General features: G+C 52.3%; 1 protein-coding gene across 2 annotated transcripts; it reads right to left on the bottom strand.

The window, feature by feature from the left end:
• Positions 1 to 124: 124 nt before the first annotated feature.
• abca5 (ATP-binding cassette, sub-family A (ABC1), member 5) lies at positions 125 to 12,768 on the bottom strand. 2 transcript variants are annotated; one of them, XM_052069565.1, is made up of 38 exons: positions 12,596 to 12,768; positions 12,047 to 12,196; positions 11,758 to 11,938; positions 11,431 to 11,604; positions 11,217 to 11,314; positions 10,324 to 10,550; positions 10,080 to 10,221; positions 9,761 to 9,949; positions 9,488 to 9,635; positions 9,151 to 9,334; positions 8,985 to 9,043; positions 8,626 to 8,912; positions 8,412 to 8,531; positions 8,156 to 8,294; positions 7,970 to 8,060; positions 7,760 to 7,899; positions 7,468 to 7,587; positions 7,144 to 7,354; positions 6,865 to 7,031; positions 6,658 to 6,785; positions 6,362 to 6,499; positions 5,878 to 5,991; positions 5,484 to 5,654; positions 5,203 to 5,316; positions 4,996 to 5,124; positions 4,844 to 4,912; positions 4,619 to 4,710; positions 4,391 to 4,520; positions 4,149 to 4,266; positions 3,773 to 3,864; positions 3,422 to 3,585; positions 3,249 to 3,324; positions 3,074 to 3,168; positions 1,708 to 1,827; positions 1,464 to 1,616; positions 1,220 to 1,299; positions 1,067 to 1,122; positions 125 to 976 (listed from the first exon to the last, which is right to left on the bottom strand). In XM_052069565.1, the coding sequence occupies exons 2-38, from the start codon at positions 12,158 to 12,160 to the stop codon at positions 821 to 823; spliced, it is 4,986 nt and encodes a 1,661-aa protein (XP_051925525.1). In that variant the 5' UTR covers positions 12,161 to 12,196; positions 12,596 to 12,768; the 3' UTR covers positions 125 to 820. The 2 variants fall into 2 exon arrangements, with proteins under 2 accessions (XP_051925525.1, XP_051925524.1); XM_052069564.1 differs by having other exon boundaries at positions 12,047 to 12,201; positions 12,600 to 12,748.
• Between the last annotated feature and the right edge of the window lie 667 nt (positions 12,769 to 13,435).

The raw sequence follows: 13,435 nt of genomic DNA, 5'->3' as shown, positions 1-13,435 counted from the left end.
AATAAAAAAAACTGCACGCGTACCGGTGTCAATTTTGCCAAATGTAACGTACATGATAATATGGAATCAAGGAAGAAATCATTAGACAGGAACATCAACATTTTAATTCACCAGTGTCAGGGGGATTTTTTTTTTTTTAACAAAGTGCAACAAATTTCACAAGAGGTGCTTATATAAAACCCCCAAAACACTGACAGAAACATTTTTCTGGTGAGGCCTGCGCCCTGGGCAACGTGCGCTACATGTACGACGCTCATAACATCCGCGTCAATGTGAAATGAAGGGACCCGACAGCTCACGTCCAATGGCGTGACCATACTACAGACCCGCTGGCATGTATGCCGATTTGGCGCTTGCTTACTTCCATCTTGGACGGCTCACACTTTCCCTTAAAAACACTAAACGAACGACTTTCCATGCTGCATTTTTCATCTACAGAACGCTCGGAAATGAGACATCCTTGGAGACTTTGGTGCAGCGAATATCGGCCCTTTAACACAGACTAAAAACATCTCTGAAAAACCTTCGCAGGGCCTGAATGGTTTGCACTTCCTTTTAAAAACATGGTGCAATAAACAAAAAACAAAAACGCCCCTTTCGTGCTGGCTGTCTGCAAAACTGACAGAGGTGTAAAACGGTATATATAACAGGACATTCCCACATCTCTATCGCATGTGCACGCAGCAGCCGCAGCTTTCAACACAAAGGCTTCGGTGAGCAGTGAGAAAGGGGCGATAACAATTTGACATCGCGCGCGCACACACAAACACTCGCACGCGGTCAAATTTTTTTTTTTGTGTCCAGGAGTAGGGTGTGGGTGTCACAGCTGTCGCACGACACTGTCGCCGTGGTTGTCGCAAGCGGAGTGGTCGACTTGCGACTGGTCGTTTGTCAGGCGGCGCCACTGGAAAGTGGTGCTGAGCGAGCCCGCCTCGTCGTCCTCGTTGTCCTGCTCCTTGGTGAACTCCAGGAAGACCTGCGACGGCACCACGAGACACGATTGGGTGCCACGGGAGTGGTTTTACGGGCAACTCACTAAAATATCTGCTGGAAATGGGTGTCTCACCTGTTCTAGAGTGCACTGCGAGAAGTTGTACTCCTCAAACTTGAACTTTTGCTTCACTGCACAAACACATGACATCACCCACAGTTGATGACATCACCACGTGTCACGACTTGTGTCTGCGTGCGTGAGTACGTGTGCGTGCGTGCGACTTACCGCGCTCCAGCTGCGAGAAGGCGGCGGCCAGAGATCGGACGTCCTCCGTGGGGATTTTATATGCCAGTAGGGTGGCAAAGCTGTCACAACAAACACAACAAACATGTTCTACTGCTACCAATACTACGCCGACGTACCAATATCGGGCCAATACAAGCATCATTTTATTGTATCGGGTACTCGTGGAGGCTTTTGATACCAGTTACCGATGCTTAAGGCCAAAAAAAAAAAAAAAAAAGGTCACCTCTCCTGTCTGGAGGCATGCGGGAACATGGCCATAATCTCCTTGTGCAGCAGCGCCACCTGCCGGAGCCCCCACACGTCCTCCCCAAGTTTCAGCTCCAGGCCGTACCCTCGGCCGTACTTGGCCTTCAAATGCTGGATTGAGCCCAGGCACCTACGGGACGGATGGACAGACGGACGAAAAGCACAGCGCTTCAGACTTTGGAGACTTTTGACGCCGGGATGGGAAACGGGACGAGACGTGCCTGAGCCGGCCCGACACCAGGATGGCCACGCGGTCGCACACGGCCTCCGCCTCCTCCATGTAGTGCGTGGTGAGCACAGCGCCGCGCTGACGGTCCTTCAGGGCGGCGCGGATGGCTCTCCTAAAAGCAGCCACACGCAAAAGGGCGACATCAACACGCTAGCACAATGGCGCCGCTTCAGTCGCCTCATTGCAGATAGACAAGAACAACGCTGGGCAAAGGAACCCGTAAAATTGTTTTCATTCATTCAATCATCTTCCGAGCCGCTTGATCCTCACTAGGGTCGCGGGGGGTGCTGGAGCCTATCCCAGCTGTCTTCGGGCAGTAGGCGGGGGACACCATGAATCGGTCGCCGGCCAATCGCAGGGCACACAGAGACGAACAACCATTCGCGCTCACACTCACACATAGGGACAATTTAGAGCGTCCAATCAGACTGCCACGCATGTTTTTGGAATGTGGGAGGAAACCGGAGCACCCGGAGAAAACCCACGCAGGCCCGGGGAGAACATGCAAACTCCACACAGGGAGGCCGGAGCTGGAATCGAACCCGGTACCTCTGCACTGTGAAGCCCACGTGCTAACCACTGGGCTACCGGGCCGCCCTAAAATTGTTTTTTGTTTTTCAAATTTGAATGAACAATTAAAAAAACTATTTCAAATATGTAGTCTAGTTTACATCCATCCATCCATCCATTTTCCGTACCGCTTGATCCTCACTAGGGTCGCGGGGGGTGCCGGAGCCCATCCCAGCCGTCTCCGGGCAGTAGGCGGGGGACACCCTGAATCGGTTGCCAGCCAATCGCAGGGCACACACAGAGACGAACAACCATTCGCGCTCACACTCACACCTAGGGACAATTTAGAGTGTCCAATCAGCCTGCCACGCATGTTTTTGGAATGTGGGAGGAAACCGGAGCACCCGGAGAAAACCCACGCAGGCCCGGGGAGAACATGCAAACTCCACACAGGGAGGCCGGAGCTGGAATCGAACCCGGTACCTCTGCACTGTGAAGCCGACGTGCTAACCACTGGACTACCGGGCCGCCCGTCTAGTTTACATGCTTTTGTTAAAATAATTCATAAATAATCAAGTTGACAGCAATGTCACTACTGGAATAGGATATACTTTAAACTGAAATTAATTTGATGAAATAACCGGTGAGCTAAGTCTAAATAATATAATTTCATTTTATGATTGAAATGGACCATTTTGCATCGATAGTTATACATCTTTTAGCATCCTAAATATTAAAAAATAAATCAATTAAACATGTTTAAACCTTAATTGAAGAGGTTAGTTAAAACTATAAATGGTAGACAACAAATGTCATGAATGAAAGAATGTGAAAAAGTGCAATCTGACCACACGCGCTGTTTGGACTTGGGGTCCATCCCGGACGACGGCTCGTCCAGGAGCAGCGTCTCGGGGTTCCCGATCATGCTCAGCGCAAAGCACAGCTGCCAAGAAGAGTGCAACGTCAAAACCATCTTTTTTTTGTTGGGGGGGGGGGGGAGTAATGAGAGTTATGATCACCCACTTTTCTCTTGATGCCGGCGGACAAAGACCTGGCCTGCTTGTGCACGTGCTCCTTCAGCTCCAGAGCAGTCACCACACTGCACAAAAAAAAGAAAAAAAAACATGGCAAGAGCACCGTTTACATTTGAAAACCTCGCCCGGAGGACGACATGGTCTTTGAGGCGGCGGACCCACCGCTGGATGATCCCGGGGACGTCGCGTCCCTTCAGGCCCTTGATGGCGGCGTAGAGCTCCAAGTGCTCGTGCAACGTCATCCTGGGCCACAGAGGGTTGACCTGGGGGCAGTAGCCCACGTGCTCCTGGGAGGCGTCCCCCGAACCAAAATCTCCCATCAGCACCTGGGGACACGTCGCCACGCTTGCGCTTTACAGCCCAGTTCTCACAAGAACGACACTCAATTCAGCCGGAAAGTCGCCGTTGGAATTTAAATTCAGATGTCCATTTTTGTTTGCGTGTTTGGTGAATTTACTGAATGCATTGAATCGATTGAAGAGTCTTTGTTGAGCAGGCGAGACACGCGCGTACCTCTCCTGCCGTGGGCTCCATCTCCCCCGACAGCATGCGCATGACGGTGCTCTTGCCCGATCCGTTTGGGCCCAACAGTCCGAGAACCTCACCTGGAGGACGACACATTGGAAGAGCAACACCATGACGGCGACGGTCAAAGTGGCGGTGAAAGTCCGAATGTTTTCCATGCTGGCCAAATCTCTCAAAAGGCTGAACTGACTTTTGGAGTTTGAGCGCTGTAAAGACTGCGTGCTTGAAACCTTGTTGCGATTAGTACACCTTTTGAAATTCCCATTAAAAAAAAAAAAAAAAATTCTTAAACGTCTTTGTTGATGACATTTCCGTCATCATTCGGATCCTTTTCGATTTTCACGCCCAAGTCAAAGCAACAGACCTTTCCGAACGCAGAAAGAGACGTTCCTGGTGGCCACTTTGCTACTCTTGCTGAGAGCGAAGCCTTCCCTGCGACCTTTATACTTCTTCCTCAGGTTGTTGGCGACCAGCAGCGGCTTCTACGGGAAGTGGAATAAAAACAAACAATTAGAGCTCATGCAGTATGCGATCAACTTTGGGACAGCGGCAGCACCAGAATCTCAAGGGAAAGCAATGGGGAGGTAAACGCGGTCTGCTATTCACCTCGTCACAGGAGCGGCAGCTGAGGGCCTCCTTGACTCGGGCCTTCTCCATCTGAACGTCCTCGTCCTCATCCTGGTCCGGGCCTTCCTCGGGGTTACGCTCCACTTTGGGCCTCCGGTTGGAGGACATCCTGACAGGTGGCACACGAAGCTCACACATGCGCTCACACTCACTTTGGATGTTGCGTCTCAACTCACAACAAGTGCTTTGGTGGCATTTCCGACCTACCTGCAAAAGCGATCAGTCCTGACGGTCCTGCCGCCGTAACAGCGCTCTAGCCAGCGCAGCGCCAGCAGCAGCACCACACACTGCAGGTACGGCTGAGCGCACAAAAAAAACAAAAAAAACACAACAGCAGCAGCACCCGTCACGTCTTCTTTCAGCACGCGCAACCAAATGGCAATTATGATTGGTTAAGGAGCTTGGCCATCCGCCATTGATTTGTTGACTTACCCCACAAACGGAGAGGAGCATGTTGTTGAACACATAGCTCTGATCCGAAGACGATGGGAGGAAGGTGGCCTGGGCGTCAAAAATCAGTCAACTGACCAACCAAGCGATGGCTTGTACTGAAAAATTTGGAGGCGCTCGTAAACGATTCGTACCTTGGCGATGCAGGTGAGGCAGCCCATGAGCGGGTAGAGCGGGTTGAGGATGCACAGAATGTTGTGCGTCATCCCCCGTTTGTCGCTCACCAGGGGGATGTGAACCACCGAGCCCGACACCACGCACACCTGACGCACATACGCACAAGAATTCATTGTTTTTGTTAGCCCGTCTATGGCGCTTTGCATTGACGTCTTGTTACTCACCATCATGGAGATGACAGAAAAGAAGTCTCTGTTGCTTTGGACTCGGGAGAAGCCGAAAGAGCACACGTACGTGAAGAGGATCACGGCTGGTACGAAACCAATGGTACAGAAGATCTGAGGGAGAGGCGGAAAGGTCAACAGGTCAACATGGGCTTCCCCAGACACATCATTGCACATCTTTAAAACTAAAGACTCGGCGTCTTTGTTGGAGAACTGCGTTAGCAAGAGTCTTCGTTCCTCAAAGCATGTGTGAGACGGCGGAGGGCGAAGGCGGCGCATACCACGGTGTTGAGGTTGCCGGAGGTGAGCAAGTTGCCGGAGTGGAAGGAGAAGAGGATGATGGTCATACAGGACACGATGAGGAAGTAGAAGGGCACGTCCACGGCCGCCTGGCCGCACCAGTATGCCGACGGGAACAGACCGGAGACGCGCAGCGTCGAGCGGCACCTCAGCTGGGGGGGGACAAGATGGGGCACGTGTCAATATGGCCTTCCAAACAGGGCACATTTGATGTGAAAATGCACACGCAGGATGCGACAGCTCCTTTATTTAACTGTTTAATTTGAATGATTATATACTGTACATTTTTATAATATTGACCAATTGTACATAAATTGTTTTGGTGGTCCAACACTGTGGCTCATGGAACCGTTGTGTCAAGTGGTTAGCACTTACGTCCTGGTCTCGCGTGTGCTCCATGGCAAAATAGCCGGGCATGCCGGCCGCCAACATTCCCAGTAAGACGGACTCGATGAAGAGCAGCACGTACGCCGTGGCGGGTGAGATTTTCTGCGGGACGCAAACCAGACAATGACGTCGCCACATTTGCAAACCGGCACCGGCTGTTTGAATACTAGAGGGCCCAATCCAGATGGATTTTTGTCAACCCCGTGCTGATTCCCATGTTCAGCAGAAACTATTTCCCATAAGCACTGTGATCAATTAAAAAATGTTATCACAGATTCATCCATGAATTGTTGCGCCTCTCATTTCACTTGCAAGGGGCCAGACCACGAGGCACTCTACGACTCGAGTCTTCTTTGCATCAAAACTACCGGTAGATGGCGGAAACGTGAATTGGACCACTGAAAAAATATATACTGTATGAAATAAAGATTCCTGTATTTGGATTCGTTCCGTGACACGACAAAATACTCACATAATCAAACGGTTTGGTCCAAGTTTGGATGCGTGCGGTGCTGTTGAGCCCTCTGAGGAGAGCGTTGCTGAGGATGTTGACGGTCATGGGCAGCGAGTGCACCGTGGTGCTGTTGAAGGCCAAGCTGTACCTGAAGCCCTGTGGCAAAGACGACAAACATTGCGCTCAAACCACCAAAAAACAGCCACGTGAACCACACTAGCTGCACGGCCACAACTGACGCAGTCACATAAAGACTGGAACAGGCTAACGTCGCTTGTGGGGATTGACGAAAAAAAAAAAAATCCTCTAGTGACCTTGCTGGAGCCCGTCACGTTGATGGCAGCGCTGTGCGGAGCCGCCATCATGTAGTCGCAGTGATTCGCCACTTCCACAGCGATGTCCTGCGCTTCCAGGTTCCGGATAAAGTCCGAAATATCCGCGCCTGCGTCAGCGTCAAACGTCACACGCGAGGCCGGAGAACAAAAGCGCAAATATTCCAGCGGACTTGCGAGTTGTGTCACCTGTCGAGTTGCACACCAGGAGTTTGCTGGCGTATCTGCGGGGGGGTTGGTTTCTGCCTAGCAGGTAGATGGGCAAGAACTGGCGGGCCGGCGAGTGGATCAGGATGTTCCCCGTGGACAAAGACAGGACCAGCATGGTGCCTACAAACACCAGCAATAAGGAAAGGCTGCCGGCCAACCGGCGCGCTCTCGTTAGTACGATTCAAGACAGAGGTGTGAGAGCTTCGTGTTGCTGTAGCGCACGTTGCTAGCATGTGTAAAGGGTGCTGGTGGACTCACACGTAAAACAAGGCCTTCCTCTCGCGCCACAAGTTGAGCATGTGGAGCCACGCCACCGAACTGAACTGCTGGCGCCAGAGCGCCGCACCCCGCGCCAGTTCCGACCCGTCCGAGAACATCAGCAGCCGCCGGTCCGCCTCGTCGTCGCTGCTCATCGCCGTTGCAGCGTCGCACTCGTCCTCCGCCCCCTCCCGACCGAACACGCTGTAGTCTTTGCGGGCGACAGTAAAAACGTGTGACGGAAATCAGATTTTTGTCTGAAAAAGATCTGCCATTTTCCTTTTCGGGCCCAAGCGGACATTGGGGCTTTGGCACCGCTCTCACCTGCTTCGTTCACTTCAGCCTCCGCCTCCAGACGCAGAAAGACGTCCTCCAGCGTCGTCATGGAAACGCCATAGTTGACCAGGCCTAGGTCGGGTCGGGAATCCAGCTCCGAGAACAATCCTGCCCAAACAACAAGTTTTGTGTGTTCAAGGAAAAACCAAGTGCCAGGTTGTAACCTGTCTAAGAGGAAAAGTTGTACTTTGTCGCCGCCTTGTGGACTCCCTAGGCCATTACAACTGACACAAATAAAACATTGAGGCTGGAGACGAAGAGGTTGAAGGCAAATACCTACCTGCAAATGCGGCCAAGCTCTCAAAAGGCAACGTGAAGTTTAGCTCCGCCTCCTGCCGCCGTGTCAGCTTGGCTTTGGGAATATGCTGCTGGACCAGCGAGGAAATCGTGCCGGTATCACTGCGATTGTTGATGGACATCCTGCCGGGGGGGGCGGACAAGAATAGGTTTGAAGCGGCGTACGAATGACAGATGGCTAAGAGTAAAGTACCTGAGATGATAGCCCACGCCGCATTTGGTCTTGAGGTACAAGGACGAGCCCACGCATTTCAGCCGGCCCTGCGAGATCACCGCTTTGCGATCTGGATGCACGCCACATAAGAAAAAAAAACGTCATCTATCACCGCATCGTGATGACCTGCGCGTACAAGTTTGCAGGCGCAAACGGTTCACGCACCGGCGAGGATGTCGGCCTCGTCCATGTAGTGCGTGCTGAGGACAAGCACTCGGCCGGCTCTGCGACTCTTCAGGAGAGACCACACCAGATGTCGGTAGCAGGGGTCCATGCCGGCCGTCGGCTCGTCCAGTAGCAGGATCTGAAAAACGTGCACGCGTCACCGCCGCCATCATCAAACGTGAGCCGGAGCATGTAACGCAAGAAAATTCAACACAAGAGCCCCCCCAAAAAATTGGGAGCGGATATCGCGAGGTACCTTGGGGTCCCCCAGGATGGCGATGCCCACTGAGAGCTTCCTCTTTTGGCCTCCACTCAGATTCTTGGCCTGGGCCATCATGATCTTCTCCAAGTCCAGATCCTTCAGCACTTTGGACACCTTTCCAAGGAAAGAGCAAACATTTTAGGGTTCAGGGCACCGTCGTTTATCGCATCGGGACACATTCCAAGTCCAATAACGACATGGCGGTTACCTCAGCGTCCACGTCGGCCGGCGGGATCCCTTTAATGGCGGCGAAGATCCTGAGGTGCTCCTCCACGGTGAGGACGTCAAAGAGGATGTTGAACTGCGGGCAGACGCCCACCAGCCGCTTCATCTCGGGCCCGTCGGCGAGCTCGCCCACCGGGGTGCCGTAAATGGCGGCCGAGCCGGCGCTGGGCGTGCAGATGCCACACAGGATGTTCATCAGAGTCGACTTCCCGGAGCCGCTGTGGCCCAGCAGAGCCGTGATCTGGCCCTCGTAGATGTCGAAGGTCAGACCTGTCGATGTGAATGTTACAATTACTGACGTTCGGTTTTGCGATGACAATGCAAGGTGAAAAATCAGCGGACCTCGCAGTGCCTCCACGGTGTTGTCCTTGTCTTTGTACACCTTGCTAATGTTGCTGATGCTGCCGTACAAGGGGGGCCAGACACAAAATATAAAAACTCCTCCCGGACCACTCATCAGAAAAGCAACGTGGCCTCACGACGAGGACCAAGAAGCCGGCCGACTTACCGGATGGCCTCTCTACCTCTGAACTCTGGCGAGACGGCCTCCACCGACTCGCCGCCGCCAACGCCGGGAGCGCCGTTTAACTCGGCGTCATACACCGAGCTCAATTCCGTGTAGCGCTTGCTGCGTTTGGACCAATAGGACGGCTTCAGGAAGTACAGCAAGGACCTCCTCATCCCGAACTCGTCTGATTACATGGGGGGAAAAGCGAGAATTAAACAATTACCGCCCAACGCAACGTCATGTGCTCTAAAATGGCCGATTTTATTTCATTTTTTTCTGAAAATGTCCGACACTGAAAGGATTTGATCTATCCAGACCACTTCAGGTGAGCGCTCACCTGGCAGCACCTGGTCCAGGTAGACGGCCAGCAACAGGTACAGCACACAATCCAAAACCAGCATGAACATCGGCACGTAGAGCGGATGAGGCCCGCTGGCCAGTGAGGAGAACACGGCGCCCTCTCCTTGCGCCTCCAGGTACACCACCTGAGATCACATGACGCGCATCGGGACATACAACTGACGCCCATGGCATGATTGGAAGAGTCGCTCTGATGAAAGCGCCCCCCCCCCTGCCGATTTTGAGCCATGAAAAACGCCGGCGCGTTCACCTGAGCGACGCCAATGGAGAAGGCCGAGGGCGAAAGCAGGCACAGCATCCAGACCAGCGGCTGCGGGAAATCCTTAATCAGGATGGTGAAGAGCGACATACATCCGAAGACCACCGTCAGCAGGGAGCCCAGCGTGCTGGAAAACTTTGGCTTCTTGAACAGCGGCGTCAGCATGAACGAGAAGAAGATCTGCGCGCACACGGAAGCATTCCCCTGTGATGTCTCGTGGACATTTGCCACCACCGAGCGAGCGACGCCAATGTCGAAGTAAGATGAGATGTCGCATTCTATTGGAGGATGGGTAGATGGCGCTACTCACAGAAGAAATGCCATAGAGGAAGATGAGGGAAAAGACGATCAGGAAGTTGCTGTTGGGGAACAGTGCCGTGCAGGTGGCGACGATGGCCATCAGGACGGACATGGCGCTCACCAGGACGGCGTACAGGAGGCCCCACGACATCCTGCAAAACAAGCCCGCACGGGTTTGACAACCGGCAAGCCCAAAGGACCGGTCGCCACTGCTCGTGGAGAGCAGGTGAGAAGGCAAGCCACCCGCCGTTTACCAGAAGGCCGAATCGTAGAGGCCCATCATGGCCATGGTGTCTTTGATGCGCCGCTCCTTCTCGGCCGCTACGTTGACGATGAGGAAGGTGACGAAGGGCGTGAAGGCCAGCACCATGTAGATGGAGATCAGGGCGCGCGGGAACTTGTGTACGTCCACCCAGCTCGGCTGACCCATCATCACCGCTGTCACGTCCAGCTCGGTCCACACCGCGCGGTTGGTGTGCATCTGTCGGGAGATGGCAAACTTTAGCGGGATTCGCAATGCAAACAAACCACATTTGATCCGCCGGCTCGCTTTTTAACGTGCTTATTTTCTGTGTGAATCTCATCCAGGGGTGAAACTAAACATTATTTTTAGGACACCCCCCGTCGGTGTTGTGTCGACACCTGGAACTGGTGTCAAAGGCGACTGACTTATGAGCAAACGTTCCGACAATTCCTCAGTAGGCGTTTGTACAAAGCCCCAGAATCGGCACAAAATGGCCTCTTTAGATGCCAAGCAGGGCGGCCCGGTAGTCCAGTGGTTAGCACGTCGGCTTCACAGTGCAGAGGTACCGGGTTCGATTCCAGCTCCGGCCTCCCTGTGTGGAGTTTGCATGTTCTCCCCGGGCCTGCGTGGGTTTTCTCCGGGTGCTCCGGTTTCCTCCCACGTTCCAAAAACATGCGTGGCAGGCTGATTGGACGCTCTAAATTGTCCCTAGGTGTGAGTGTGAGTGCGAATGGTTGTTCGTTTCTGTGTGCCCTGCGATTGGCTGGCAACCGATTCAGGGTGTCCCCCGCCTACTGCCCGAAGACTGCTGGGATAGGCTCCAGCACCCCCCCGCGACCCTAGTGAGGATCAAGCGGCTCCGAAGATGAATGAATGAATGAATAGATGCCAAGCGCGGTTCACCTGGATGATGGCGGCGTCCAAAAGCGACTGGAGGTGGACGAATCCCGCGTGCCAATAGTTGGCCGCCCGGCAGTTGAAGGAGCTGCTCAGACAGTCGCCTGCGGACGAAAAGCAAGCACCAAAAGACGCGTGAATGCCGAGAGAGCGCGTCGGAACTGCCTTCGTCGACGCCACGCCACCACCCCGCCCCCGCCATCGTCGTTCCGGACGTTACCGACAGACTCTGTGAAGTCGCTGGGTTGCGGCAGCTGGTTGTAGGGGAAGCGGAGGCTGTAGGAGGTAGCCCAGGCGTCAGCAAACACCACGCCCACCAGGCCCGAAGGTTCGTACACACTGGCGTTCTCCAGCGCCTCCTCAGTGGCGAACATTTCCAAATTGACCGGTAGGTCTGCGGGTGCCACGCAAATGACAGTCAGAATGGGAGAGAGGGAGGGGTCGTTGGGGGGTTGTCGACACTAACACGCACCATCTTCAAGCGCGTACATTTAGTGTGGATTGTGGTGTGTGTACATGTTTTGAGGTACGTGTGCCTTACGCATACCGCGAGCCACCTCGTCCATGATGCGGCTGGTGACGTTGGTGACGGGCGTATAGCCGATGGTGGTGAAGACATCATCGTCCCTCTCCAGCTTCACGGTGGCAACGCCGGCATAGGAGACGTTCGGATTTTGATTACTGATGACGATCAGCAGAGCCAGCAACAACAGCGGGAGGATGACTTCCTACCACCGCAGCGAGAGAGCACAATGGCATCAATTGGAACGAGCTCTATTCTGCTGTGGCTTCCTTCACATTTGTTCCTTCAAAATTGTGGGTGAAGAGAGAAAGACCTGCAAGCTCTGTTGTTTGGTCCTCCACTTGATGAGCAGGTTTTTGTACAGGAGACTTCGGGTTTGTTGCCACACTGCAGCATCTCTGCTACTCCCTGCATGCTTGGCGCGCATGACTTCAGCACCGCAACTCGTCTGCCAGCTGCTGACCTCACCTGTAACACACGCAGGTGTTTTCGCACAGCAGTAGGTTGAAAACAAACTCGCACTACGTTTTAATCACCATCAAGTCCTAAAAAATAAATAAATAAAACGCCCACGTGGTTTCACGATAAAATATTCGTCCCGTTATAGCAAATGAATGCTGAACAACTGTCCCGAAAAGCAGCTACTGTCCAAACTGCCGAGCTGGACGACGTCTCACAATATTCAAACTGATATTACTTACTTCACCGCTGTCGGAAAAGTAATAATGTTCAGTATTTCTCGTAATAATGTCATCAATGTTTCCGTTGGTATCTCTGCGCTTAAACAACAATGAAGCTAGCAAGCGTTAGACAAGCAATAGGAATGTTGGCGATGGAAAGGAATGAAGAATATATGATAGACTCACGCAGAACATGAAGATTATAAAGGCCTTTGCGAGGTGGTTCTTTTTGGATTTGTCTCACATAGGATTCGATACTCACACTTACTTCCTGCTTTCAGGGAGCACGGCGCGCAAAATACCCCATCCACCAATCAGAGATGTTCTTCATATGATTGATATGGCCTGCGTCAACCCACTGAAGAAAGAAATGACGTCATAAACGTGACCACAACAAAACGCGAAGTCAACGTGAAACAAACGTAGATTTACTTGACTTTTTTTAAAAACACGTTTTTGTCACTCGCACGACGTTGACCAAGCAGAGCTGTTCTGTGAATGATTGACAAAGACTTGAGTCCGATGTAACCCTTCTGACGTCATAAACGCGACAAAGAACGATGAGAAAAGAGGAAAATTCACTAATCGGTGGCTTTATTTGAACCTCAGAGAGCCTTCAATTTGCTGCATATTTGGTGCCAATAACCTCATTATCCATTGTTTAAGTTTAACTCGCAAAGTTAGAGGAAAAAAACCCCGACATCACCGACCAGTTTCAATCTGACGTCACTTAACAATGGTCGCTCCCCATGGTGACGCAGAGCGTGAATGGCAAAATATAATTTTGGCAAATGTGAATGGCAAAATGTGAATGGGAAAGTGAATGGCAAAATATAATATAAACATATTGCTTGTCTCAATCATTTCTATCATTCAAGGACATTATTATTGATTGTCTCAATCATTTCTATCATTCAAGGACATTATTAAGCAAAGTCTGCTGGAGGTCCCAATGTGTTGCGATGAACCCGAACAAAAAACATTTGACACCACTTTCCTGGAATGCACATTAGGATAGTCAT

The sequence above is a fragment of the Hippocampus zosterae genome, chromosome 7 (genome assembly GCF_025434085.1).
Source record: "Hippocampus zosterae strain Florida chromosome 7, ASM2543408v3, whole genome shotgun sequence".
Classification (NCBI taxonomy): domain Eukaryota; kingdom Metazoa; phylum Chordata; class Actinopteri; order Syngnathiformes; family Syngnathidae; genus Hippocampus; species Hippocampus zosterae.
This window is presented reverse-complemented; position numbering and strand designations above follow the sequence as displayed.

What these genes read in the sequence shown, in the direction of transcription:
- abca5 (XM_052069565.1), bottom strand. Translation starts at nt 12,160, where the DNA reads ATGCGCGCCAAGCATGCAGGGAGTAGCAGAGATGCTGCAGTGTGGCAA. An exon ending in TCCTCTATGGCATTTCTTCT is followed by an intron (nt 9,950 to 10,079) that starts GTGAGTAGCGCC and finishes GTGTGCGCGCAG; the next exon opens with ATCTTCTTCTCGTTCATGCT. An exon ending in AGAGGTAGAGAGGCCATCCG is followed by an intron (nt 9,044 to 9,150) that starts GTAAGTCGGCCG and finishes CTTGTACGGCAG; the next exon opens with CATCAGCAACATTAGCAAGG.